The sequence below is a fragment of the Scardinius erythrophthalmus genome (assembly GCF_964197995.2).
Source record: "Scardinius erythrophthalmus genome assembly, chromosome: 6".
NCBI lineage: Eukaryota > Metazoa > Chordata > Actinopteri > Cypriniformes > Leuciscidae > Scardinius > Scardinius erythrophthalmus.
This window is the reverse complement of record NC_138226.1, coordinates 17,756,624-17,784,363: the sequence shown is the minus strand read 5'-3', so window position 1 is coordinate 17,784,363 and position 27,740 is coordinate 17,756,624. Positions and strand designations below refer to the sequence as shown.

Below are 27,740 nucleotides of genomic sequence, written 5' to 3'. Positions count from 1 at the left end.
CAACGTATTATTACACTGTAATAAAGGTATAATAGCACAGTGTATTATTACACTGTAATGAAGGTATAATTACACAATGTATTATTACACTGTGATAAATGTATAATAGCACAATGTATTTCATTGTCATAAAGGTATAATAGCACAATGTGTTATTACATTGTAAGAAAGGTATAATTTCACAATGTATTATGGCACTGTAAAAAACTAGAATCACACAATGTATTATGGGACTGTAATAAATGTATAACAAGAATGTATTATTACACTGTAATAAAGGTATAATAACACAATGCATTATTACATTGTAATAAATGTATAATAACACAACGTATTATTACATTGTAATAAATGTATAATAACACAATGTATTATTACATTGTAATAAATGTATAATAACACAATGCATTATTACACTGTAATAAAGGTATAATAGCACAGTGTATAATTACACTGTAATAAAAGTATAATAAGACAATGTATCATTACACTGTAATAAAGGTATAATAACACAATGCATTATTACATTGTAATAAATGTATAATAACACAACGTATTATTACATTGTAATAAATGTATAATAACACAATGTATTATTACATTGTAATAAATGTATAATAACACAATGTATTATTACACTGTAATAAAGGTATTATAAGACAATGTATTATTACACTGTAATAAAGGTATAATAACACAGTGTATCATTACACTGTAATAAAGGTATAATAACACAATGTATTATTACACTGTAATAAAGGTATAATAACACAATGTATTATTACATTGTAATAAATGTATAATAACACAACGTATTATTACATTGTAATGAATGTATAATAACACAATGCATTATTACACTGTAATAAAGGTATAATACCACAATGTGTTATTACACTGTAATAAAGGTATAATAGCACAGTGTATAATTACACTGTAATAAAAGTATAATAAGACAATGTATCATTACACTGTAATAAAGGTATACTACCACAATGTATTATGGCACTGTAAAAAAGTAGAATCAAACAATGTATTATGGGACTGTAATAAATGTATAATAAGAATGTATTATTACACTGTAATAAAGGTATAATAACACAATGTATTATTACATTGTAATAAATGTATAATAACACAACGTATTATTACACTGTAATAAATGTATAATATGACGATGTATTATTACACTGTAATAAAGGTATACTACCACAATGTATTATGGGACTGTAATAATAAGAATGTATTATTACACTGTAATAAAGGTATACTACACAATGTATTATTATTCTGTGATAAATGTATCATTTCACAATGTATTACATTGACATAAAGGTATAATTTCACAAAGAATTATATTTTAATAAAAGTATAATTTCACAATGTATTATTACATCGTAATAAATGTATAGGTAACACTTTATAATAACGTTCAGTTGTAAGTCATTTATAAGTGGTTAGTTTATGATGAACTAATCATTTACAAAACATTTCTAAATGATTAGCAAGTGATATACTACCATTTTATGTATGTTTTGTAAATTCTGTTACAAGTCATTTACAATTGATTAGTTAATGATTAACTAATCATTTACAAAACATGACTATGCGTTTCAAAAATGTTTAATTTCTTTTGTATGTTTTGCTCACATCAGGTGCGCAGTGGTTAAAGTGGACTCCATGTGTTTCAGAGAAGACAGCTGTCTATACCCTCACCAGTCACTGCAGCACACACTACAGTGTTCAACACCTGTTATAGATGTGTAAATGCATGAATAAATCATTTACAACAATTTCTGCATCCCCTAATCTAATGTGTAAACTATTCATCACTTGTAAATGTCTTACACATCATTCGTAGATACGATTCGTTGATCTTATGCCTTGATTGATTCTTGAAGTGGTAATCTACGAATGATGTGTAACACATTTACAAGTGATGAATAGTTTACACTTTAGATTAGGGGATGCAGAAAGTGTTGTAAATGATTTATTCATGCGTTTACACATCATTGTGTTGAACACCGGTACTTACCTGTTACAAATGATCTGTACGTGTGTACAAGGCATTTACAAGACTTTCTGCTACATACATACAAAAAAAATAGATAACAATTTATTAAACATTTATGAAACGCATATTCATGTTTTGTAAATGATTAGTTAATCATTTACTAATCACTCGTAAATGGCTTGTAACGGAATTTACAAAACATACATAAAATGTTAGTATATCACTAGCTAATCATTTATGAATGACTTACAACTGAACGTTATTATAAAGTGTTACCAAAGGTATAATACCACAATGTGTTATTACACTGTAATAAAGTTATAATAACACAGTGTATTATTACACTGTAATAGAGGTATAATTTCACAATGAATTATTATATTTAAATAAAAGTATAATTTCACAATGTATTATTACATTGTAATAAATGTATAATAACACAATGCATATTACACTTTGATAAATGTATAATTACATTATGTATTATTACATTGTAATAAAGGTACAATAGCACAATGTATTATTACACTGTAATAAAGGTATAATGACACAATGTATTATTACACTGTAATAAAGGTATAATTACACAATGTATTTCATTGTCATAAAGGTATAATAGCACAATGTATTATTACATTGTAATAAAGGTATAATTTCACAATGTATTAGTACATTGTAATAAAGGTATAATTTCACAATGTATTATTATACTGTGATAAATGTATAATTACACACTGTATTATTACACTGTGATAAATGTATAATTACACAATGTATTATTACATTGTAATAAAGGTATAGGCTAATAGCACAATGAATGTATCATTACACTGTAATAAAGGTATAATAACAATGTATTATTACACTGTAATAAAGGCATAATGACACAATGTATTATTACACTGTAATAAAGGTATAATTACACAATGTATTATTACTCTGTAATAAAGGTATAAATACACTCTAATCAGAGGTAAAATTAGGCCAGGTCCACAGGTCCACAACACACCCTGCCGGAGCTCAGCTCCGTCTCATTCAGCACCAAATATTTTTATTCCACTTGAATTATTTTTCATCTCCTGGCAACTACATGGCATATGATATTGAATAATTAGCAAGACTACACAGAGACACCCAGGCTACATGGAATTATCAGACATCATAATGCATCAATCTCTGCGTTCCCTGGTTCAGCACCCCGCCCACAGTCATTAAGGGAAAACTGTCACAATTCTAAGCGTAACAGCGACGTTACCATGGAAACCCGCAAACAGCTAGAGCGATCGAGTTGCTACCACTGAAGTCCTCTGTTTACAGTCTTGAATCTTTGATTTATTTATTTTTTTTTATTTTTTTTGCCAAATCAAATGTTTTATGGTCAAGATTCATCTCGTAGCTGGCTGCCTTGGTTTCAGACATAAAACTCTTTATATCAGCACTTTAATGAAACGTCAATGGAGATATTTAACGGGGAAAACACTTCGGAAAAAAGAGCCGTTAAAAAATGGTGATCACTGTTGAAATCTAGGTCAAATGAAAGCGAAGCTCGTTCTTCTTTGAAGTCTGCATCTACTGGACAGATGGCGCCTCCCCATTGCTCCGGTAAGTGATAACAATAAAAGGAAACAATAAAGTCAAATAATAAAAATAGGTAAAAAAAAGTTTGAGCTGAAAGAAATGTTAGCTGTCTGTATGTTTAACCATTCAATTGAGCTAACGTTAATGTTAGCGAGCTCAGTAACATAAGCTAAGTTAATTGACATTGCTCAGGCCCAATTTAAACTCTGATTACAGTTTATACCTTAATTACAGAGTAATAATACATTGTGTAATTATACATTTATTAAAATGTAACAATAAATGTTTAATTATAACTTTATTACAGCGTGATAATACATTGTGTAATTATACCTTTATTACAGTCCAATAATAAAGTTATTACAGTGTAATAATAAATGTGTGATTTTAACTTTATTACAGTGTAATTATACATGTATTACAGTCACTGATCTATATAATGACTGGATAGCTCATGACGTTCTAATCTGCCACTAGGCAGTGAAGCCACTGGAAGTGTTCGAGCGGCCATCTTACGATTCCCTACCAGCAGAGGGCTCCAATTAGAGCCTAAGTTCCTCCCCTTCCGGTCGACCACCATGGGACCTTATTTCGGAAAAATATTGTATGGTAGTCTATAGAGCATCACAGTCCCGCCCACAGCCGGTGCCGGAAGTAAAAATTCAATACAATTTCTCCATTGACAGTTGGGGTATAAGCCATAAAAACGTAACCATACATGGTAGACTTAAAACCAGCTACGGCAGTACTAAGCGATTGTATATGCTCATATAACCGCCAAAAGTTCATGGGGCACTAACCTTGTTTTGAGATAAATGCCTTTTATTCGCGATGTCTTGGAGAAGTACTTCATTACCCGCAATCCTTAACAATCCCACAGTGATGCATCTGATTGGTGGAGCTCGTGTAAACCCCGCGAAAGTTCGTGAAGACTCAAGATAAATAGAAAAAAAAAAACTGTGTTGCGTTTTTTTGCATGGTAGGCTATCACTGATGTGACATTTGAACCGAGGAGTCTTCATATATGGTATGAGTCATATCAAGCATTTTATGATGCCACTGTCAAAACAATATTTAGCTTAGGCATACCCAGAGCCATAGAGAGCTCTTCATGCATTTACTGAACCTTTGTGTAATAATTCATGGCAAGTTAATAAACTGAATATGATGCACTTTCTGGTTTGCTGACCTTCACTTTTTAATTTTCACTTGTTGTTATTAAGAAAATACATTAAATGTTATTAAAATTAAGGATGAACTATAACTTCATGAATAAAATGAGCATGGACCACAAGTGGGAAATTGTTGAGGCATTTGTCAGCAACCTGCCCGTGGGCCGCTGAAACTGATGAGCAGAACGCCGCGCGGACTGCCAGATCTGCACCCGTGAGCCGCGGACCGCCAGCCATGCTTTCCAGTCTATTTACACAATTACTACTGAAAGAACTGCTATAAACGGCACAAGAAAAAGTTCGCGTGGCTGTCGTCAGATTTTAAAGTCGCTCTAAAGGCTCTTTCGCGGTTGTGGCTTCAGTCGACTTCAGTGAGGCGCGGTGGTTTATGGGATGAGTAGTTCCTTCGCTCGGAAATGAAAATATGTACACAGTCTTGTACCTTTGACTTTTTTTGGATTTCCTCGTCGTTTTTTCACTCGAAATGATATGTTGTATGCCTATGAGTTCAGCCGTAGCTGGTTATCCTCAGACATGCTCTAAAACTCTTTAGATACGGATTTTCGAAAACGTCAATGGGAGAAATGAATGGGAAATTTACTTCCGGCACCTAAGCGCTCTCGGGCTGTGGGCGGGACTGTGATGCTATAGAGCTGGTAAGTCCCGCCCCTTCCGCAAAACCCCGCTGGACCTCAAAGTTGAAAAACCGTCAATGCAAGTGAATGGGAGAAAATAATTATTTTCTGATCCCGTTTGAATTATGCCATGAATTGAACATATGTTGTCTGTGAATTTTTTATATAACTTTTCGTGTAAAGAATGATACAATTTAGCGGGTAGAAGTTTGATACGGTTAGACTTTGTGTGAGAGCACTTTGTGGACTACAACTCTAGACGCGTTTGAAACGTCAACACCACTAGCACACGGACTAGCTCACGGATCCCGCTAAACATGGCTGTGTCTTTGGTGCACTTCATCGCCTTCTTTCAGGGAGAGGACAAAATCGTTGAAGTTAGTGAAAACCACGGGTAAGTCAACTTTATGGGGTGACGTCACATAGGCGACATGTAGTCTTTCTCGTTATGTCTTTTCCACGACTGCTAGCCGAAGAATCATACCATATACTGTCAAACTCGTAACATGAAAAGTTATATAAAAAATTCACAGACAACATATGTTCACATTCATGGCACAATTCAAATGGGACCAGAAAATAATTATTTTCTCCCATTCACTTGCATTGACGATTTTTCAACTTTGAGGTCCAGCGGGGTTTTGCGGAAGGGGCGGGACTTACCAGCTCTATAGAAGCCCAAGAGGCGATACTCTGTTGTGTTATGGGTAACAGTCTGTAGATGGCGCTGCGGCCATTATGGACTGAAAGCTGCTGAAATCGTTAGCGCCAGTCAATGGCAAAATCCATTTTAGAAGGTGTTTATAGTTCATGTGTGCACTTGCTAGATTGCACATCTTTTTTGTACCATTCCGCCTGTAATAGGACATTCACAGATTGTTTTTGTTCTTCCCATTGAAACGTTCACTGTGTGCACTTTCACTGAAGATGTTGAAAAAACAAGTTGTTTATATTTTTGTGATATTCTATGTAAAATATTAACTGTCTTTAGAAATGTTCATTTATAATTGTATTTATTTTTCCAAATCATATGGTGATGTTCACTAATTTCAAAATCAACATTTGAATAAATATCTTATTACTTATATCTTATTACTGTGTGTCTGCCTATAGCCTATATTATTTCATGAATTTCTGTTAGTCATATAACAAGGAAAATGCATAATAGAACATAAATATTGATAGATTAAAGTTTTGCAGTACTTTTATAATTGTATCTTTGCAAACCGTAAGTGGTAGGCTAATGAAGCCGATTCGGTGGGGGACATACCCTTACTAAAAAGTACTATAGGAATCTTATAGTATTTTGGGACAAAATATTATAGTAATCTTATAGGAATACTATAGTAATTTGGGACAGTGACAGTCAGTTACAGTTACAGTTTACGTTAATCAGTTTCTTGTGGATTAGCACGTTGGTCTTGTGAATAAATGTTCTATATTTGGTGTTATATCGGTAGTAAACGTACGTACAGTAGGATTACACTGTTTGTGGAATGTGCTTGTCTGCGGGGAAAAAAGAGCGTGAATATCTTGATTAGCTGCAAAGTATTAGACACTGCAGGGCGCATACAACTTCATTTAAGAGTAGCTACACTAAAAAATGTATTGTAATTTAATACATTTAATTCATTAAAATTATGTATTTTTTTTACTTTCATTCATTAAAAGAGTTAGGCTATGTCATCATTAGGCGGACACCGCACAGCAGTCATAAATCATTACAATTAAGTCTAACCTGGCAGCGATAGAAAGATCACTTAATTTTTTATTTTCATTAAACAACATACAATATTTATAATTAAATTATTAATTTTCTTTTTATTCATTAAATTGCATATAGCCTTAGCCTATACATGCACGTATAATAGTCATTACAATTCAAGTCTTATCATAACTGGTATAAAACCTAAAAGCCAAAGAAAGAAAACATTGATGTTTTACTTTTTTTTAGACAATATAGGCTACAATGGGTGTTTCTCAATCCGAAGGCTGCATCCTACCTAGACTGCGTCCTTCCTAGGCTGCCTTCCAAAGATCCTTCAAATTGAGATGGCCTTCAAATGAGTCTTACCTGTCGCGACATTCCCTTCTTGGCCTTCTCTTAAAACCTTTTATCATAGTAAAAATCTACATATCGTTTCCAACAAAAGTATTGTTTAGCATAAAACATGTTGAAGACTAGCGGACAGGCAGTCGATTCATTAAGGTATTTCCTCACAAAAGTGGTTTATTCAGTGTATTGAAGCCTCTTCTCCATTCACATTCATTAAAAACAACGGCCTCTGGTCTCCTTCCCTGCGTACCGACACAGCCGCAGCATTAGCATTAGCCGTTACGCTTTTTTGGCTAAAGGTTGCAGGCTTGCCTTCTAGTAACTTTTGGAGCCTGCCATCATTCTACAGCGAAGGACACAGAGATTTTCAGATTATTTTTTGTTTATTATTATTATTTTATAATCAGCGTTTAAATGGAAAAATACATTAATTAAAACACCATGAACACTGCAAAATGTGCACTTGTAGGCCTACAGAACGTGACTTCCTCCAAGTGACCAGAAATCAGAGTGTGTCTGAGTACCGAATAGTCCGAACAAAGACTTCTACCTACACTCTCCAGGCCAAGTGTCCTTGACTTCATTAGATATCTGTGACGCCCAGTGAGAGCGGAGAGTGGAGGGAAAGACATCGAACGTGAGAGAGAGAGGATAAAGACAGCATCACTCAGACTGTCACCATTGTGCCGTGATAATTGGATTCTCCCTGTGTGAATGGAGACTCATTCATGGGCATTGTTAGAGTAAAGATTACTATTGTGCCACAGGAAGTAAAGCCTTATGAATATGAAATAGAGGCCGGTGGTCTTTCCGACGGAAACGTAAAACATGCACAAGCTGAGGTCACTGGACTCGAGTATAGTAAAAGGCCACTGCGATGCAAACCCCGCCCCGCAGTCAATTTCATTGGTCAATTCAATTACGCATCAGCTGTCAAGAAAAGTTCAGGCTTTTCATGAACTCAGTAAAAAAAAAAAAAATGCTATCCATCAAGATACTAACTTATAGTTTGGTTAAAGTATACCGACTCTATACTTTTAAGGTTTAGGTTAAGGGGTTGCTTTTATTTGTATTGAAATCTGTAGAATATATAGCTATATAATATTTTGCATTTACAAACATTTTAACACAGGTTACAAAACCAGTCAACATTTGCACCAGCATGTTTGCACCTTCAGAGCAACATTGCACATTGAAAATGAATAAAGCGATCAATGATTGAGATCTGGCTTGACGTTGTTTCTCTCTCTCTCTCTCTCTCTCTCTCTCTCTCTCTCTCTCTCTCTCTCTCTCTCTCTCTCTCTCTCTCTCTCTCTCTCTCTCTCTCTCTCTCTGTTTGAGAGTACACCTTTCTCCTGTAGGGAACGCAGTGGTTTCCATGGGGACCCATAGCCACTCTGCTCTTCAAAAGCGGGCCGAGCAGAGGCAGAGGGGCCCTTTGTGTTGGAGAGGAAAGCGTGGAACAACGCTGGGCAGATGAAAGCCCTGCTATCCTTACGCCCAATCATAATTTAGTCATCAGTGCAGGAGCACAGAATCCAAATAGACACTGAAAACACAAACAGTGAAAAGAAGAGGCTCATGGGTCAAGATATGAGCAAGAGAGAGAGATGGGAGTCTGATATGAGGATAAATTTCAAAGACATAAAGGAATAGTTGTGCTGTGGCTCAGGCTTGTTTTTTTCATGCTGATGATCAGTTCTCTGTGCTGTAGTTTGTGCTGAAATGATGGCGCCCACTTCCATCCAATTTGAGAAAATTATGCTACATCAACTATATTGTTCAAACCAAAAATAGCAACCTTGTTTATAAGGATGTATTTCTTCTTTGTCTATCAAAGGAATATAAGTGGGCTTTAGATGGTCGATATGTTTATTTACATGTAAAATTTATTATGAATTAAAAGTATCATGTAAAAATACTAAAGTATTACAAGTATGATCCATAACTGTTTAACAAAGCAAACTTATGAGGGTATGGTACAGTAACCAAAGCTTTTGAGGAGCAGCAAGATGTATGACTGTATTGTTAGTTACGATTTAATAGTTATTAAGTTAGCTTCAGAAATGTTCTAATGTTGAAAAGTTTGGGGTCAGTAAGATTTATTTTGTTGCTTTTTGTTTTTGAAAGAATATTTTTATGTTCAACAAGGCTGCATCTATTTGATCAAAATATTTAAACATTGAAATACTATTGTGTTTTAAAAGAACTGTTTTCTATTTTATTATATTTTAAAATGTTATTTATTAATGTGATGGCAAATCATTCTAAAATGCTGATTTGGTGCTCAAAAAACATTTTTCATCATTATCACTGTAGAAAATGGTTGTGCTATAAGAAAGGGATATAAGAAAGTTTGAACAACAGCATTTATTTTAAATAGAAATCATTTGTATCATTATAAATGTCTCTACTGTCATTTTTGATCAATTTAGCGCATTCTTGCTAAATAAAATAATAAAAATGGTACACATGATAAAATATGAATGCATATGTGTGAATTGTGGGTTTGCTGCCATTTGACAAGGTTAGCAAAGTTAACATTTCTTTAATAAACATTAATGAAGATAAATTCATAACCACAAGTGGACAAGCATTTCATACAATTGCTACCTTTGTCAAGGTTAACAAGGTTAGCGTTTCAGTATTAATTGCTGTGTCCCATTCTCTTCTTCTCCCTACATGTCACTTACAGCGGCCTGTCCAATTGCTGACTCTCTTAATTGAATCAGAATAACATAAAAAAGAAGACAGAAAAGAGAAGGGGGAGAGAAACGTTGAGTTTTCTGGGGCAGATCAGCATTCAGCGCGGGTTCAGATGAGGGTCTATATAGGTCACGCACAATATGGCTCCTGCAAGTTTACAGCTGGGTCTCGTAGCGCCATTATCCCACAACAATATCGCGGAGAGGAACTTATTTGAGCCCATTAGTCCATGTCCCCTCCTCCTTCATTAACGAAGCCTTTCTTTAAACAAGTCAAGACAATGAGCTCTCAGAAAGGGTAGCAGGGGGAGAAGAGGAGGATTGGAGGGGAGGTCGCAGGTTTAGCCCGGAGCCCACGATAATTACTGTGTTTCTGTCTGTGGCCTGAAAAAGACTTGAATAATGTTTCTTTTTCTGTGGGGACACTGAACAATAGATGCAGGGCTGGCTTCAAGAACGGCTGTTGGCTATTACAAAAAATCCCATCTTTGCCACTCATGCCAAACCACTTGGCTTCACTATTACACAAAGTCTTAATGTCGACCACAGTTTGCACATTAAGAATGCATAGATCTTTTATGTAGTTAGACTTCTTTTGTGTTAATTTGTATGGCATCTCATTCCAAGTCCACGTGGGTTGGCAATGACTGTGAGATATGTGCAAATGATGCTGGTGTTTGTGAGAGAAGAGAGATCGATAAAACAAGTCTCTGCAAGTAGCTAAAATGATTTTACACACTCCTACACAACAGCTGATGTCATTATTCACTATGTATCATGGATTCTAATGGAGGCTTGGTGGCATGATGTCAGGAAGCATAGGCCCATAATATTAATGCTGGGTGACTCACAGGCGCTTTTCTTTGGCAAACCTTGCAGATTATTTTGTGAATCGTCGTGTTAACAAGGAAACACTGAAATACGTTGTTCCACTAAAGTAGCCTAAATCTGAAATCTCATTTGGCTTACAGAAATGTACTGTGGTGGTACCATGATGCAGTGATAGTGTCAGAAGACAAAACCACGGTACTGAATAATTATGTCCATGTACCATGAATTAACATAGTAGTCCAAGATACTACAAAGAATACCATCATAATCACAAAATAAAATAAATGAAGTAGTAGGCTTATAAAAAAAAATAAAGGCAGCCGGAACCATTTAACGCAGGATGTTGTTTTACCCGGTGCGCATTTTTGCTGACGGAACTGAATTTGACAGATTGTAAACAGAATCGGGTGAGTCACTTTCACATACAAATAACGGATTATCTGCTCTTTTCATGCTCGTATTTTGTGTCATAGTCATTCTCTTATTATCAGTGACACATAAACTTCTTATAATCGCTGTGAGTTAAACACAATCGGATGACACAAATGTCATTGGCAGCTGATGTAGCCGAGTGCTAACTAGCATCATGGTATGAAGTCATCGGCTAAATTAAGCGAATCAGCGACTTGTAAATAAAAGCACAATTTCTTTCAGAAGAGGGGCAAACCTTGATATTAGAGTTTTTTTTTGTTATGTTTTTTTACGTCTGTTCTAGTATATCTCGCAGCTTGCTTGTGTGTCAGCTGCACATGTGTGAACTGTAAGTACATCAAGTTATTAATTAAAGTAATCCATGACTCTTGTCGATTTAAGTATTGACTATGGTTTTTATTCAGTGAAGAAGGTCTGGTGTGAACAGTCTGAAGTAAGGGGTCGTCGCTCGTAGTTTTTGTGTCTGTTTTGTCAAGTCATATCACGTTTATTTACAAAGCGCAGTCGGTGTCAAGGAACCAAATCTCCATCAGCTGACAGTAGTGGAGAAAAAAAAAGAAAAGAAAACACTTGCCTTACAACACTAGCACAAATGTAGCGATGGTGTTTTACAATTGACCAAATTTACCATTGTATTATTGAGAATGGTATCATAGCATCTGATACCACAGTACTTTTAACATGTCAGAAGATAAGCAGTTTAGTTTACTGGCAGTTAGGGGTTTTTGTGTTTCCATAAAATCATATTATCATAGATCTGTGATAATATGATTTTATGTTATTTTATGATAACACATAACTTACCGCTCATCACAGTATAACAGAATAAATCTGATTTATTGCACTGCTGCTGCAGCAATAATGTGAACATATTGTGTAAAATGACATTTAAGAGGGTACACATCTCCTCTCTACTGCTTTCACTTTATGATTCTCACATGCTACATGCAGGACATAACTTTGCTTTGTCACTGCCTCAGTGTGCAGATTGATGTTTGCTGTGAGATGGCTAAAAATAGAACGGCAGAAGAGGGCCTCCTCATCACCGTCTGAATGGTGTGTGTCCACAAGCAGAGGTGTGAAGATCACCAGCTCAAGTTTTTACTGTTGCGGGTCTGTACTACTAAGCTTTTTTTAAAAACTGCACAGACATTTTTTCGTAAAATGTTGCTAAAGTCCTATTTGGACAGGACTAGTCTCCTTAACAACATTTGAGTTACAATTCTTATCACTCAACGTCTGTGATTTCATGTACTGATTTGTCATCTGCTGTGCTTGTTATATTATTTGTTAATATAATTTCTAATTTATTATACAAATCCTATTTAAGTAAACTTCACAAGTTTATCTCAGTGGCTGTTTATAACAAACTTGCATAAGTGTGCAGAGAAACCTAGACAAGTATCTTACTTTTACCTGACTGATATTAAAATGGGCAATCTTCGCAATTCCACGATTTGGCTCTATTTATTGATTGTTTATGTTATTTTTTCGTCGGAGACCATCCATATTGAAACTAAATGAAAGAATGCCGAAGATTGGTGGTCAAACGATAGCTCAGGTAGGACAAAAGCACATGAGGAGAAGCGATAGAATAAATACTGTTAATCAGCAATCACAGACATTCGCATTCAGACGGGATTAGATTTCTCAGAGGACCGTTGAGTTTGCTGAAAAACAGTAGGGCCTAGGTAATTTGCCATGGAATTTTTTACAGTGGTTGTGTGAGAAAAACACTGACTTGGCAGATACAGACGGGATTAAAATCTCAAAGTACGTCTGTGAAACATGAATTTCCCATATTGAAATACAGTTGTCACTCCTGAAACTTTACAATGTACATGGCCTTACACACCCTCATGTTGCTCTGATCCTGTATGAATTTCTTTCTTCTGTGGAACACATTTATCCACGGCCTTCAAGGTACTTGCATGATATTGCTATGATGCCTAAGGCTATAGCATATAATAGTGTGACAATGCCTTGCTATGATTGTGCTTTGAGTTTGAAGAATGTTGTCTTCCATGAGACTTTTCAGAAAATTTCTTCTTTTTAAAGGTTTGGAATGACTTATGGTGAGAAAATGATGACAGGATTTTTTAGAGAACTATCCCTTTTAAGTTTTGATACTTATTATTTTATAGTGTTACTTGATATGAAGATTTGCTTGTTTTGTTGGTGAGTTTTAAACCAACGTAAATCACCCATTTGCACAGCTGTCTGTTGGTCTGCATTTATATGTCTTTCTTTGTTTCTCCTTTTATTCTCATGGGTCTGGTGACTGGTGAGCCTCTTCTCTGAGATGATGTAATGGTCTTTTTAATAATTGATGGTTCAAAGAAAGTGAAAGACACTGAGCCGAAGTGCAGAGGAAATCAATGTTAGTGCGGGAAGGATGTAGACATGAGTAAGATGAGGAGAGGCTGCATAACTATGTGAAACGAAAATCCAAGAAAGAACCAAGCCATGCTCATGTTTGGAGAGGCTGGAAACTTCCAGATTTGTCTTTGTGCCTGTTGAACGGATTCCACGGCGCTAAGGTACTACTGTGAAATTGACAATGTCTTGTTATGATTTTGCCAAGAGTGTAAATACAGGTCAAGGTGAGTGAAGTTCAGCTGCTGACACATCGTTTGTCATAAAGATGTGAAGGCTGTATCAAAAGGAAGCAGCATTAGGGGGCATTCACCCAGAACACGTTTTTGCGTTTGCATTTAAGTGGAATGGAAAAGAGCGCAGACTCTTGAAACAAGCTACTTTTTACTTTACACATAAGTTACTGTGCAAGATGCTGAAAAAACAGCAAGACGTGGTGCAAATGGGAAAGTTGTCCATCGTTAGATACAATGCTGAATCCGAAGTCTGATAGGTAGATGCCACATTTGAGTATGTATCACAAGTTGAGTACCACAATGAAAAGTAGGCTACATTCTTTATAGAAGTAATCTTTAGTTTGAATGTAATCTGGACATACTACATTCGTCATGTTGTTAACCTACCAGCATCAGTTGCATCAGTGCGCATGTCTCACATAGTTGCTGGAAATTCAGTCACTTATGATGTTCAATTGCAGAGAGTATGCCACCTTAGAGGGCAAATGACTATATAGGTGGTAGACTGCAAGGAAGCTCACTAGGGTTTGGGACAGAGCATGGTTTGTCAGAAAAATTACTTGTGGTTATTGTCTAGTCGGGGCTCAAATGTTGTACAATTTCTGATGTTATACTTTTTGCTCAGAGGCTCATCACTACTAGAACATCAGCTGTCCATAGAGTTACTTTGCTGACAGCATTGTGCTTTTTTTTCTTGTTTGTCTAAATTTAGGATGTCTGGCCCTGGGGAAGGACGTCCTGGTGCCACCTTGGATTTATCACTCACTGAATCAACGCCTTACTGCCTGCAGTGATTTAATTGTCTGAATGAGGCAACACCTGTTCTAGACAGCTCTGAGTTTACACTCAGGTTCTGCTGACCTCACCTTACCCAGTGGTGATACTGATAGCTGGCACAGCGGTCAGTTCTCATTAGGTGCTTGATTAACAACGTTGGCTGACTTGGCACAGAAAGTGACAGTACTGGAAGGGGTTCAGGCTTTTGTGTTCCATCTGTTTTGCAATTCTCCTTTTGGGTCAGACAGCAGATGTTCCGTCTGCGGTGCCTTGAGGCCTCTCGATCCTGCCTTATCTACCCTCGCACACGTAAGGAATCGGTCCATTTGCCCCACCCCTCCACTTCTGTGACGCCAAAACTGTTGAGGTGATGGAGGGTCTGGAGGTCGTGGACATTAGCCCTGCCCTCGAGGCCACTGAGGATTACCTGCACTGCCTCGCTGACAATCAAGGGGATGGCCAGGTACGTCCGCCCAAGCTTAAAGAGACGTCCACCATGGACAAGTTGAATTCCAGTGGCGTGTGGGGGCTACTGACAGGAAAGCAGTCAGAGATATCACCTGGCAATATGGCCTGGGCAGAGCAGACGTCCTTCAGCGTGCTGGGCCTACGACATGGAAAAAGGAACCGGGCACGATCCACCAATGATTTGGCGGCGCATGCCAAAGAGGCGAACTCAACCACCAATTCATCCAATGGCGGCTTCAAACGTGGCCACAACCGCTCCCGTTCAGACGTCAACAACCGCACTTACACCGATAATGGCATACCAGCCATTGACAAAAATACCCTCAAGAACATGGCACTGAACGACTACAGAGATGGTAAGAATTAAACTACAATGATTATTTATGCATTTAATTGGAATTGATGTGTAGTGCAGAGATGCAACAAGGTCAAACAAATCGTATCTCGTTCAAAACCTGGTGTTTCACTTACAAGATTCCAGCGACAAGAAATTTGTCCGTCCACACCGAAAGTAAAAATGCTGAGTGACGCCATATAATCACAACCAATCAGAACATTATCACTGTGCAACAGTGCACATCCACTTGGTTAGCGGTCTTGGTCTAATTCATTTTTTCCATAGGGATTTTAAAAGATTGTTGTAGAGTTATAAGCCATGAAATCAACCAGCTACAAGGTGAATCATCACATTAAATGATTTTAACCAAAAAAGCATTTGGGGAAAAAAGACTAAGGTACAAGACTGTATACTTAGCAGGTTTAATGGTGGAAAAAACTACAATTCCCATAAGTGCAATAAATTAGATTTTTATTATTGCAGAATCATGGGTAATGTAGTTTTGACCAGGAATTCCACTGTTAATGTGTTGATAGAACGCAGGCTGATGGCTTCAACAAAAGGATATTCCATTGATTAACAACCTCATAGCTGACTACCACGGTTGCGTTAAGTGGGATTTTGGACCAATGAGATTTCACTGTTGTCCCACTTGTCACTTGTTGTGGCTGGTTAGGACAAAAGCTCAACACTGGAAAAATTTTTCAACTTTTATCGTTTAGCACTTTATCGTGTCACATCTGTTTAGATGGTATCATTATTACAGTTGTTATCCATCAAAAGATAATTCACTTGCTCAAATGACATTGTTTTTCATCACTTTGTACACTTTATTAAAATGTCATCATGTTATCTTGTAGCTTTTATCTCCTCACACCTGTGATATGTTGTGTCTATGTCTCTGTCAACACCGCTCACCTGCGCTCTTTGCAGGAATCACATCCTTTTATGTCGAGGGGGTTCAATGAGTTTGTTTGTTGTGTTTTCTACTGAAGGGTTTATTTAGACAAGGTCATACCAGAACAAGAACAGTAGAAACCCAGAGGCATATTATGATTAACATGCTACTTTGATTTAATAAAATGCGCGTTCACTAATATAAATGGTCACTTTGTTTTAAAGCTTTTTATATCCAGTGTAGTCTGGTTTAATTTTATATTAAGTCATTTCGAAAAGGCTGATTTATTTCTACATCCAATAAATCAGTACTAGGTTTTGCAAATCGGCAGGTGATACCAATCCTCTTGGCTGTCCTTGCTTCCGTATTAGAACTTAATGGGGCAAATTGTTAATTACAGCAAAATGTGCCAAAGGGAGCAACTGGAAATAGAAGCAAGTTCCATGCTCGAATGCCCACCGTTTGTTCAGTGACTGAGATTGAATCCTAGGTGACATTAAGATATTGGCAACCCACCCAGTTTCTAATTCTGATAGATCTACTGATTAAAACTGGAGAAACCCATACACTCTTCACTGCACAGGTCAGTGTTTGCGCTATGCTTGACTTGGCTCTGTTGTTCATTACAAGCGTCAATTTCAATTTAGTCTGCTTTGTTTGCACGCATTTTTCAACGTCTTGTTTGACTGGCCTTAGATTCAACTTAATTAAAATGTTTTGTTTTTTTTTTATTAAAGAAACCTTTTTAAACACATTTTACATGTTTAAAATTACATTACCATTCAAAAGTTTGGGGAACAGATTACAGAAAGATTTTTTTTTAAAGAAATTAATACTTTTATTCAGTAAGGATGCATTAAATTGATCAAAAATGACAGTAAATGCATTTATAATTTCACAAAAGATTTCTATTTCAAATAAATGCTGTTCTTTTGAACTTTCTATTTGAATAATTTCTGTTCATTAAAGAATCCTGAGAAAAAAAAGAGTCTATCATGGTTTTCATAGAAATGTAAGCAGCAAAGGGTCAGTGCGACAGAACTTACTAGTTGTCTTTAATTGAAGTGCTAAGTAGACAGAGATTATACTCCCAACATTTCATTGTTTATTATGATGTGACTTCCATGTGTTGCTTTCTCTTTGAAAGCAGGTCTGAAACGAGTCGTGCCTACTCATTTGCATGTTTATTGGACCTCAAGCAGTACAATTTTATTCTTAGTTGAATACAGTTACAGATCTTAAATTAGATTTATGCTGAAATCGCAATCTAAAGCAAATTGCAGGGGTTCTGGTTAAAAGATCAGGGAGTCAATCAAGATTGCTTGATTGCTTTGGTCTGTTATGTCAAACTAAACCAAATTAACCCATGACTGTGTAGGTATACTGCGGTTTATTTTGAGTTAATGTGTTAGTTTCAGAGACCGTAATATTGTGAAATATCATTACAATATTTTAATATATTTTAAAGTTTTGTTTATTTCTGTGATGCCAATGCTACATTTTCAGCAGCCAGTATTCTAGTCTTTAGTATCACATGATCCCTCAGAATTCTGCTGATTTGATCCTCAAGAAACATTTCTTATTATCAGTGTTGAAAACAGTTGTGCTGCTTAATATTTTTCTCGAAATTTCAGGATTTTTGATTAATAGAACGTTCACAACAACAACATTTTTTAAATATATTTTTTCTAGCAATGTATTTACTGGATATTTTTTGTATCTTAAAATTGTCCAGATTACTTTTGGGATTCACTCAGATCCTTTCTGTTCCATTCTGTCTGCTTTTTTCCCTTCCAGCTCAGATTTTGAGTCATTACTGATGACTGTTTCCCTCGTGCCCATCTGTGAGTGGTATAGCATCACTAGTACTGTTTTTTTTTTTTTTTAGCCAGTCTCTCTCAAATAGGTGTTTTAGTAACTTGCAGAGGGAACGGTCTTGGAAAGGTTCAGGCTCTGCAGGCCTACTGGCTTTGCACCAGCTCGCTAATTGGGTCATGTCAGCACGCCTCATGTCCTTTCTGCTGTGAAATTAGTTGTGACTCTTTCAATAGCTGCAAACTATGCACCTTTGAAGACCTCTGAGTGCAAGGAGTCCCCAAACACCCACAACAGCACTCCAGAGGCCCAAAGCACGTCAGCTGTCGCAGGTTTTGCTGGCTGCTCAAAGTAACCCAACCTTCAGAGCTCACAGTTTATCAGCAAAAAGTGGGAGGGGATTGTCCGTTATAAGTTACAGATGTTATGGAAGGTGCAGTTTTGACTGGTACATTAGAGATAAGATTTAAAGAAAACAATACAAGGGCATTTGCTTTTAATTTACCCTCCTCTTGGCCTCTGTCTGTCTCTATTGGTCTGGCCAGGCCCAGAAATACGGGGAAAACAGCAGGTTGCCGATGGTTGAGAGGAAAACGGGCAGTTTCCAGCCAAGGAATTGTAAGGATGAGGAGTGTTGTGGACCAAGAGAGGAAAGGAGATAAAGGAGGGAGTATATGAAAGAAATGGACAGAAAAAGGAAGGACTGGAAAGGAGTGCCAAAGATTAGGGGTCACTATTTGCCGTTTTGTTTGCACAGCAGCCCAACACACAATAATGGTTCTTCCTGCTTTCGGTGGCTGGATAGACTGCTATCACGTCGCATAATAGCATCCATCATGGATGATGTGAACATCTCTCATGCAGAGCTCAAGAGTAACATGAGAGAGGAGGGGCACTGGTTCTACTGAAGGAGGTACTAGCATGATGGGCATTTAAAAGGAAAAATTAATTAATAATATTACCATATAGCCCTTTTCGGACAGGACAATATTTTTCTAGTGACTAGTGTAAGTGTTTAACATTCATGCCTTTAATTTTCTCACAACCTCAGTAAAAATTGCCCAAAAAAATGCCTTTTTTTTAGTTCTCTGAGCAATGTAATGTTCAAAAATGTCTTCTTTAAAAAAAATACGTTTCTCATTTATTTGGACATCTTTTGGTGGTAAATTGGGTAAAATGACATATTAAATAATTACATATTTTAGCTAAAGTATTTTGAGAAATGTAATCCTTTTTGTTTTTTTTTCTATAATGCTTCTCTTTTATTTGGGCTATTTTGCCATTTTTGGGTTGGTAAATTGGCTACAGGTTTTTTTTTTTTTTTGTAGTCCTCTGAAAAAATGCAGTTGCTAGTTAAAGTAATTTTGGCATTCTCTTCTATATGAAAAGGAAAATTAAATCAATAAGTTTAATTATTTTATTGTTGTTGATTAATGTAGTTTTGTATTTTTACTTGTCGGACCCCAGGAAGAGTAGCCACTACGTAGGTAATGGGGATCCAAATAAACAAACAAAATTCTTTCCTTTTAATTATGTACTTCTTGTTATAAAAGAATCAAGAAGTAAAAAGTCTTGTTTGCATAGTGCAATTCACCAGAAAGTATTAGTTATTTAGAGACATTAGTTTGTTATTTCTATTAATGGTGCTCTTTCTGTCTTTTTCTTTTCCAGCTCATAAAGAGAGCAGCCCAAGCCTGGTGAAGCAGGGAACGCTTGAGCAGAGAGAGGGACCGTGGGGACGCTGGACCGCCTGTCATGTGGAGCTTACGCCCTGTGAGTTGCGTCTCTACAGCCTGGACAGCAGCGGCAACCAGCAGCTATGTGCCGCCCTCTCGCTGTCCCACTGCCAAGGGGTGAGTGCTCCCCAGACGCAGGATGGACGTGTGCTGCAGGCCGTCTTCTTTAACAGCACCCGTGTGCAGTTACGCGCACCGTGCCAGTGGGAGGCACTGGAGTGGCGTAGGCTCCTCTGGGAACGCGTCTTGGCCGCCCGTGCAGCCCATCGCAAAGGGGAGCCGGCACCTACCCCCCACGAACCCGATCCAGACGCGGCAACCGTGCCAGCCCCTCGACCGCTGGTACGTCCCACGGCCCTACCACTGTTCACCCAGCACTGTGCCGATGTTCTTAAAGCTGGTCTTCTGCACCAACTCACTGACCTCAACAACTGGAGGGCCTTCACGTTTGTACTGAGCCGCACCGAGCTGCAAGCCTTCCCGACCGAGGGAAGAGGCCCGGTGTCGGAGCCAGTGCTCCGGTACCGGCTGGCTTGCTGTCTGGCTGTGCAGCGGGATGATGAAGACGGAGGCTCTAGCTGCCGCTTCCAGGCGGTCTTCCCTGATGATGTGCTGCGCTTGCGGGCAGAGAGTGAGTCCAGAACTCAAGACTGGGTGGAGGCCCTAAGAACAGCGGTGACGGCTCAGCGGCCACAGTGTGAGAATAGTCAAGTCCCCTGCGGAGTGCTGATGAGGAGTAAGCCAGCCAGGGAGCGACGGCACAAGGAAGCCCAGAGAGCTAAACGACAGTCCGTCACCACTAGTTTTCTCAGTATCCTTACCTGTCTGGCTGTAGAAAAGGGTCTCACCGCTCAGAGCTTCCGATGTGCAGGTGACCACCTCTCTGATACGCTTTAAACATTTCCTCATATTGTAATAGCTTTTTGGTTCACTAATAGGTTTGCTTCATCATCATTAAAATGATCGGGAAGGAATTCACTAAAAGTGAATTGTCTTCACTTATTGCGCATTCATTTGTATCAGTTATGGCACAAGCATGCCTGCATAATTAGTGTCGATCACAAATTTTCCTTTAATGATTGAGTGTCACATTTGGCCCACGTTATAAATTCTGTATATAGTCATGAAATTAGAAACCTCCTTAATTAAATCTGTTAACAAGTGGTCACGAGACACATTTGATATGCATTTACATATGAGGTAAAATAAGCAATGTGTCTCGGCTCGACTTGTGGTCGTATCACTCATGACAGATGTTAATGTCAGGTGTTAACAGAGCTAAAATCATGATCATTGTGTTATATTGCTCTTTTTGCAATGTCACCTTTTCTATTCTTAGATCTGGATCTGACAACACGGGCCTAATGCTGCCAGCTCATATCGACTCCTTAACTTTGAATTTTGCCTTTCGAAAAGGCCATGACTGTATGAACTTCAGCCTTTCTCCATGAGTCAAATGATTCAGCAAGTTCACGCAACCCTCAAAGAAATAGATGTTCCACTCACTAAAGAATTGTTTCAAACCAAATGCCCCATTTTTCAACATATGCCACATGATATGGTCATTCACACAAGCTTGCAACCTTTATACAAAGCCAACCCTGGTCTGTAATTTGAGCGTCATCTCTCCAGTCCAAATACTGTTTGATTATGTTGATGTCTGTGGCTTTGCTTTAGTGGCCTTACAGTTATATCATATTGTAGTATCTCTGTCGTTCTTTTTCTGGTGTGAAATTTCCCCCCTTGAAGTGGATATAAATTAATCGCTTTCCTCTGTGGTTGTAACAACCAGCTTTTTAATGCGGGATATTTGAAAGCCTCACCGAACAAGGACAGCAGGCACCTGACGATAATTGGCCCATATAAAGTGGAAAAAATCCCCTTTTAGAATCAAAGGCTCCCTGGATTCTGCGTTCTGTGCGGAAGCTAATTGTTTGATTCAGGGCCACGAAAGAGATTTTTTTGAATGGGACGTGTCAGCCTAAAAAGAACAGAACAGCTGGGTACGTCCATGCACTCAGCAGCCCCTCTCTCTCTCTCTCTCTCTCTCTCTCTCTCTCTCTCTCTCTCTCTCTCTCTCTCTCTCTCTCTCTCTCTCTCTCTCTCTTTCTCTCTTTCTCTCTTTCTCGGTCTTTGTTCTTCCTCTCTTGTACGTATATGTTTGTCACACAAAAACGCACACTTTTGAGACTTTTTTCTTTTTATTTTATTTCCCCCAAACAGATGCTTGCACACTTTTTCTTTGCTTTATCAACACTATATTACTTTTGACATTTGCAATGTGTGTTTGTAATTTTAAATTGTTTAAAAGATTGTTTTCGAGGTAGAACTACACTCTAAATACACCTCGTTTTTTGGCATCTTTCGCAAATGTTAACCTTAACCATAGCTGCACCCAAATTGTCACACAAAAACAAAACAAAAACTGTGATTTATGTGACATGTCAGTCGGAAGGGCCTGTCCTATCTATGTGGGCTATCTTTCAGTCTATTCTTGGCCAGAAACAGTTGCAAAATGGACCAGATTAGTCACATCAAAGCAGCATTGGTTTTAAAGTGATGGGCCAATCAGAAAATATTGGTTGCATTGCATTAAGTATCTTGAATGTTGGTAATAGCGTGTTTAAGAAATGGGCCTTGAGACTCATGTGTTCTACTGTCTATTCCATCCTATAGTTTTTTCTCAAATTCAAGAATGTGTTCTATCTGTATGTGCCCTAATAGGATTGGATCTAGTGTGGGAGAGAACGGACTCATCCAATGCAAGGTAGATTCAAAAGACAACGTACCCGGTCTGGGTTTATGATTGGATGTGGTAGTGGCTCTTCATTATGAGGGTTCATTGTGAGGTTGGAGTTTTGTCTCATTACTGTTGCAGTCTTTTATTATCCTCTATTTAGTTCTCTGTCATTCGTTCACTTCGCAATACCTCTTGGCCCCGCATCCATGAAAGGTTCTGCCAGCTAACCCAAGTCCTATGTGGGGGTTATTGAAAGGGGTTGTGATGCATTCACATTACTTAAAGATGACTTGAAGATCCTAAAGAGGAGAACTATTGAAATGCAACAATAGAAAAGAAGGAATACTCATCCCTGCCTTTATTTGAATACATTTCAAACTTATACCATCTGTTGTTTCTGTTAAGATTTTGGTTCATTCTTGTCCCAAGAAGGAAGAGCAGATGCTAGATGTCTAATGTGGTAATATACTTTAAAAATCAGTCATTGTTCCTTCTCTTCAGAAAATGAATATTAAGTGGTTGACCAGAGGTGTGAATATTTGTTCTGATAGTATGGATACTGATTACTATATTTTGATTCTTTCATTATTGCAAAGAATTTTCAGCAGCCATTGCTTAAAGGATTAGTTCACTTTTTAAAAAACTTTTGCTGATAATTTACTCACCCCCATGTTATCCAAGATGTCCATGTCTTTCTTTCTTCAGTCGAAAAGAAATTAAGGTTTTTGATGAAAACATTCCAGGATTTTCCCCCATATAATGGACTTCAATGGGACCCAAACGGTTCAAGGTCCAAATGACAGTTTCAGTGCAGCTTCAAAGGGCTTTAAACGATACCAGGCGATGAAAAAGGGTCTTATCTAGCGAAACGATCGGTCATTTAAAAAATAAATAAAAAAGTTTAAGTTTTATAAGCACAAATGCCCGCCTTGCTCTGTTCTGTGATGCGCGTTCGTGACGTCACGTAATACGCAATTACGTTGAAAAGGTCAAGCTTGACGTGTTTACAAATGTGCGGAAGGAGGACCATATACACATATTCAAATGTATTTGTGTCAGTTTATCGTTTAAAATGCCCTTTTCGTGTGCGTTTCCTGGGTGCTTTAAAGTCCGCGTGAACCGGAAGTTGCAAACGACTTTTCTACAGTGTTGTGACGTATTTCCTAGTAAAACGGAATATTGAACAGAGGGCAGGGTTTTACTCTAGTGCTCCTCCTCTCCATCTCTGCTCATAACAGACTAACGGTTTGAGGGGAGTGGTTAAGCGTTTCCCAAACCAAGCCGTCAAACATACGTCATCAGGGAAGGTCCTCCAAAGCAGAGGGGAGGGGCATTTTCAGATTTTGATTAAAGATTACGAAGCCAAAAAAAATTTTTGTGTGGATTGATTTGCATGGGTGAATTGTTCACCACAAAACGATAAATTTAGGCAAACAAAGTAAATATGGTCAATTTTGATTTCATGTGGACTTTAATATTAAAAAGCCTAAAAGAAAATTTTCTTCAGGACAGAAATTTTTCAAGCGTGACCTTTTCAACATAATTGCGTATTACGTGACGTCACGAACGCGCATCACAGAACAGAGCAAGGCGAGCATTTGTGCTTATAAAACTTAAACTTTTTTATTTATTTTTTAAATGACCGATCGTTTTGCTAGATAAGTCTTATCTAGCAAAACGATAAGATCGGTCATTCACCTTATCGTCTGGTATCGTTTAAAGCCCTTTGAAGCTGCACTGAAACTGTCATTTGGACCTTAAACCGTTTGGGTCCCATTGAAGTTCATAATATGGAGAAATGTTTTCATCAAAAACCTTAATTTCTTTTCGACTGAAGAAAGAAAGACATGGACATCTTCGATGACATTGGGGTGAGTAAATTATCAGCAAAAGTTTTTTTAAAAGTGAACTAATTCTTTAAGTCTTCAGGGTCACAAAACAAAATCTCTCTGACCTCATAATTTTAAATGATAGTGTGTATAATATATCATTGTGATAATCAAAGTTTTTATTTTTCCTTAAGTGCTTTATTGGATTGTTCATTAAATGAGTGTCAGTATGTGTTGCGACCAACCCAGGTTGTCCAGTTCACTCTAGCTCATCTCCTGTCAAAACATTGCTGATATACACAATGAGCAAACTGTATTCAAATCAATCGGCAGACAGAATAACAGGACTTTGTTTAAGAGGGTCATGCATGTCGTCCTTTTGAAGCAGGAAAAGAGACCCGTCCTCTTACCTTCCTTTCTCAAACACACACACATACACGCACACACTTTTTCTCAAGCCAAATCACATAGTTTGCTTGAACCCAGCTTGGGCTTTTTTCCACACATTTCCACTAAAGTATCCTGTAGCGCGAATAAGGACAGCAGATCAAATGGGAAGATCCAGCTGTAGTTGGGAAGAGAGAGAGTGCAGGGTCAGGTGGAGAGAATGGTGTCCAACGGACTGCTGTTTACATCAAAAAGATGGGCAGTGCATCTGTCTCAAGCAAACACATGTGTGAGCACACTTGCGCACGCACAACCTTATGCCATCTTTTTTTTTTTTTTTTTGAAGTGGATGTCAGTTTGAATAGGGGACATCAAAGCTGGGGCCTTGTCTTTTTTCACGCTTTTCGAGCTACAAAGCCCCACCCTGGAGTTCTTGTCCCATGGAACTCGGCGGGCTGCTTGAAAGTGGCGCGAGTCACAGCCTTTGCAGCTAGAAAACAGCAAGACCTTTCTCGCGCTGAAGGACCGAACACCTCCTCCAGATCTGTCACGTTTATTCTACTAGAAAACCATTGTGCAAGTGGGACCTCAGAGCACCCCACTTCACCCCTTTTTTTCCCTGCAGATAGTTGTCGTTTTAGGACAACAGGGTGCTGCTGAAAATGAAAGAGGGGAATCTTGCGGACAGTCATGCATTGAACACATCAAACGACTCTTGTTTGGCATGGCTCTCTGTCTTTCCCACAGTCTCAGGTTGGCCCCGCTTTTTTGTGCAAAGAACTTGCCGTTCCCCTCCACTTATGCTTGGCTATGAGATTGAGAAATGTTGAGAACCGTATTCAATTCATGTAATTGAACAAGCGCCACATGTGTGCTTCAGGGCCGCAGTTCCAACCTGCTAGAATGTATCATAGGCTTCAATTGGCCCTGATTTTTTTTTTTATGTCCACAGACATCACTGTACCCAGAATGGCGTACTTGGGGATATATTCTGTACTGTCTGTCTGGCTGTGCCGTGTAAACTGGCACCTTGTGTGTTTGAATGTATGTGGGAACTCATGCGTTGGGCTGTGTTTTACTGGCACAGACTGTGATGTCCACAATACACAGAGCCTGTGGTTACCAAGCGACCAACTCCTTCTCAGAAGTTACATGCTCTCTGGCCACTGGCCAGAATCTCTTTAGCCCAACAGGCTTGGTGTAAATAGATCAGACAGTTTGCTAGAAAGCTGGACATGTTAATAATTGTGTTGGCACTGTTTACATGCAATAAAAGTTCAGTTTTAGTATGTCTAATATGTGATAATTTGTCTTTTTAAAATGTCACAGTAAAGCCCAAAGCAACTGTAGTTTGGATGCTAGCACTTAGCGTATGTGTACAGCCAAACGCACAAGTAGACTTCATTTAATAGCGCGTGAAAGATAGCACTAGAAAGTCCTTGTTCAGTGTCTGCGCTACAAAGCGCATGTGTTAGCTGATTAGAAAAATCAGTAACATTTGTCTCATTTGTTAACATTAGTAACTAACATGATCTAACAATAAGCAATACGTTTGTTACAGTATGTATTAATCTTTGTTAATGTTGGTTAATAAAAATACAGTTGTTCATTGTTCATGTTAGTTCACACTGCATTAAGTAATGTTAACAATTACATCTTTTGATTTTAATAATGTATTAGTAAATGTTAACAATAATTAAAATTAAGGAAGATTAATAAATGCTGTAGAGTTCATGTTGACTAAAGTAGTTAACTAATGAAACCTTATTGTAAAGTGTTACTGAAATATCATACACATAAAAACTGACTTATACTTTGGGCTTTATCAAAGTAATATTTGCATAAGTCGGGCTAACAGACCTATTGTAGCTTTGCTTTGACCTGCATAATATGCTCTACTGTCAGACTACAATTGGCTGATGCACGGTTTGTATTTATTTATTTTTTATTTTCAGTTAAATTTTACACATTGTACATATTTAAACTTTATCCATATATTCTCTTTTTTTTTTTATTCCACAGCATGTGACATGAGCTGTTAGCTGCTGATTATTCCATGAGGTTATACAGAAACTATGCTTTGGAAGCTGGTGTAATGCACAGAAACATTGTCGACAAGTTTTGAGTCACTGCTTCTCCTTTAATTTTTGCACAATTTTTGTTTTCCTTTTGCTGTAAAGCCCAGCCTCAACTAGCTCTCTCTTAATAATAGCCTCCGTAGCATGAGCGCTGTACAACGATGTGCTATTTTTGGAAAAGGGTGGTATTTGTGGGTTTACTCTCTGCATGTATGCTGATTACAAGGCAGCTCTGACACACGACACCCTGCTGCTTGGTCTGTGGTTCAGCCCAAATATCAGGCGCCCATCAGCTGTGGCATGGGGGACACCACCTCTGACTTTTTATAGTCTGGGGTCCCTGCCCCTAAAAACCTCAAGTTTACATTGGCAGCACAGTGCAGCGCATGATGCTAGCGCCTAACCTCAGCTAGAACAACCCATTACGTATGGGTTTGGAAATGGAATAGAGTGAATTTTCTTTTCTTGGTCCAATATGGCTGTATTTCTTGGCAACGTATTGTGCAAGTCAAGAGTCACAGAATAACATTTCACAGAATAATTTTTGCCCAGTCTTTTTTTATTTGTATTTTTTTTATTATGCATCAAAAACGGCTAACACCGTTCTCTTTAAAATTTCTTAGGGCAGTGCAACAATGTT

At 37.8% G+C, this 27,740-nt stretch overlaps 1 protein-coding gene across 2 annotated transcripts in view; it reads left to right on the top strand.

Moving 5' to 3' along the window:
* The first annotated feature begins 11,348 nt into the window (after positions 1 to 11,348).
* The window catches only part of plekhm3 (pleckstrin homology domain containing, family M, member 3), a 45,133-nt gene continuing 28,741 nt past the window's right edge, over positions 11,349 to 27,740 (top strand). For both annotated transcript variants that reach the window (XR_014030294.1, XM_081367645.1), the window contains exons 1-3: positions 11,349 to 11,398; positions 14,748 to 15,636; positions 20,002 to 20,937. Coding sequence is in view for 1 of the 2 variants with exons in the window: in XM_081367645.1 (XP_081223771.1) it covers positions 15,183 to 15,636; positions 20,002 to 20,937 (1,390 nt within the window). In the remaining variant the exon portion in view is untranslated. The remainder of the gene's footprint in view (positions 11,399 to 14,747; positions 15,637 to 20,001; positions 20,938 to 27,740) is intronic.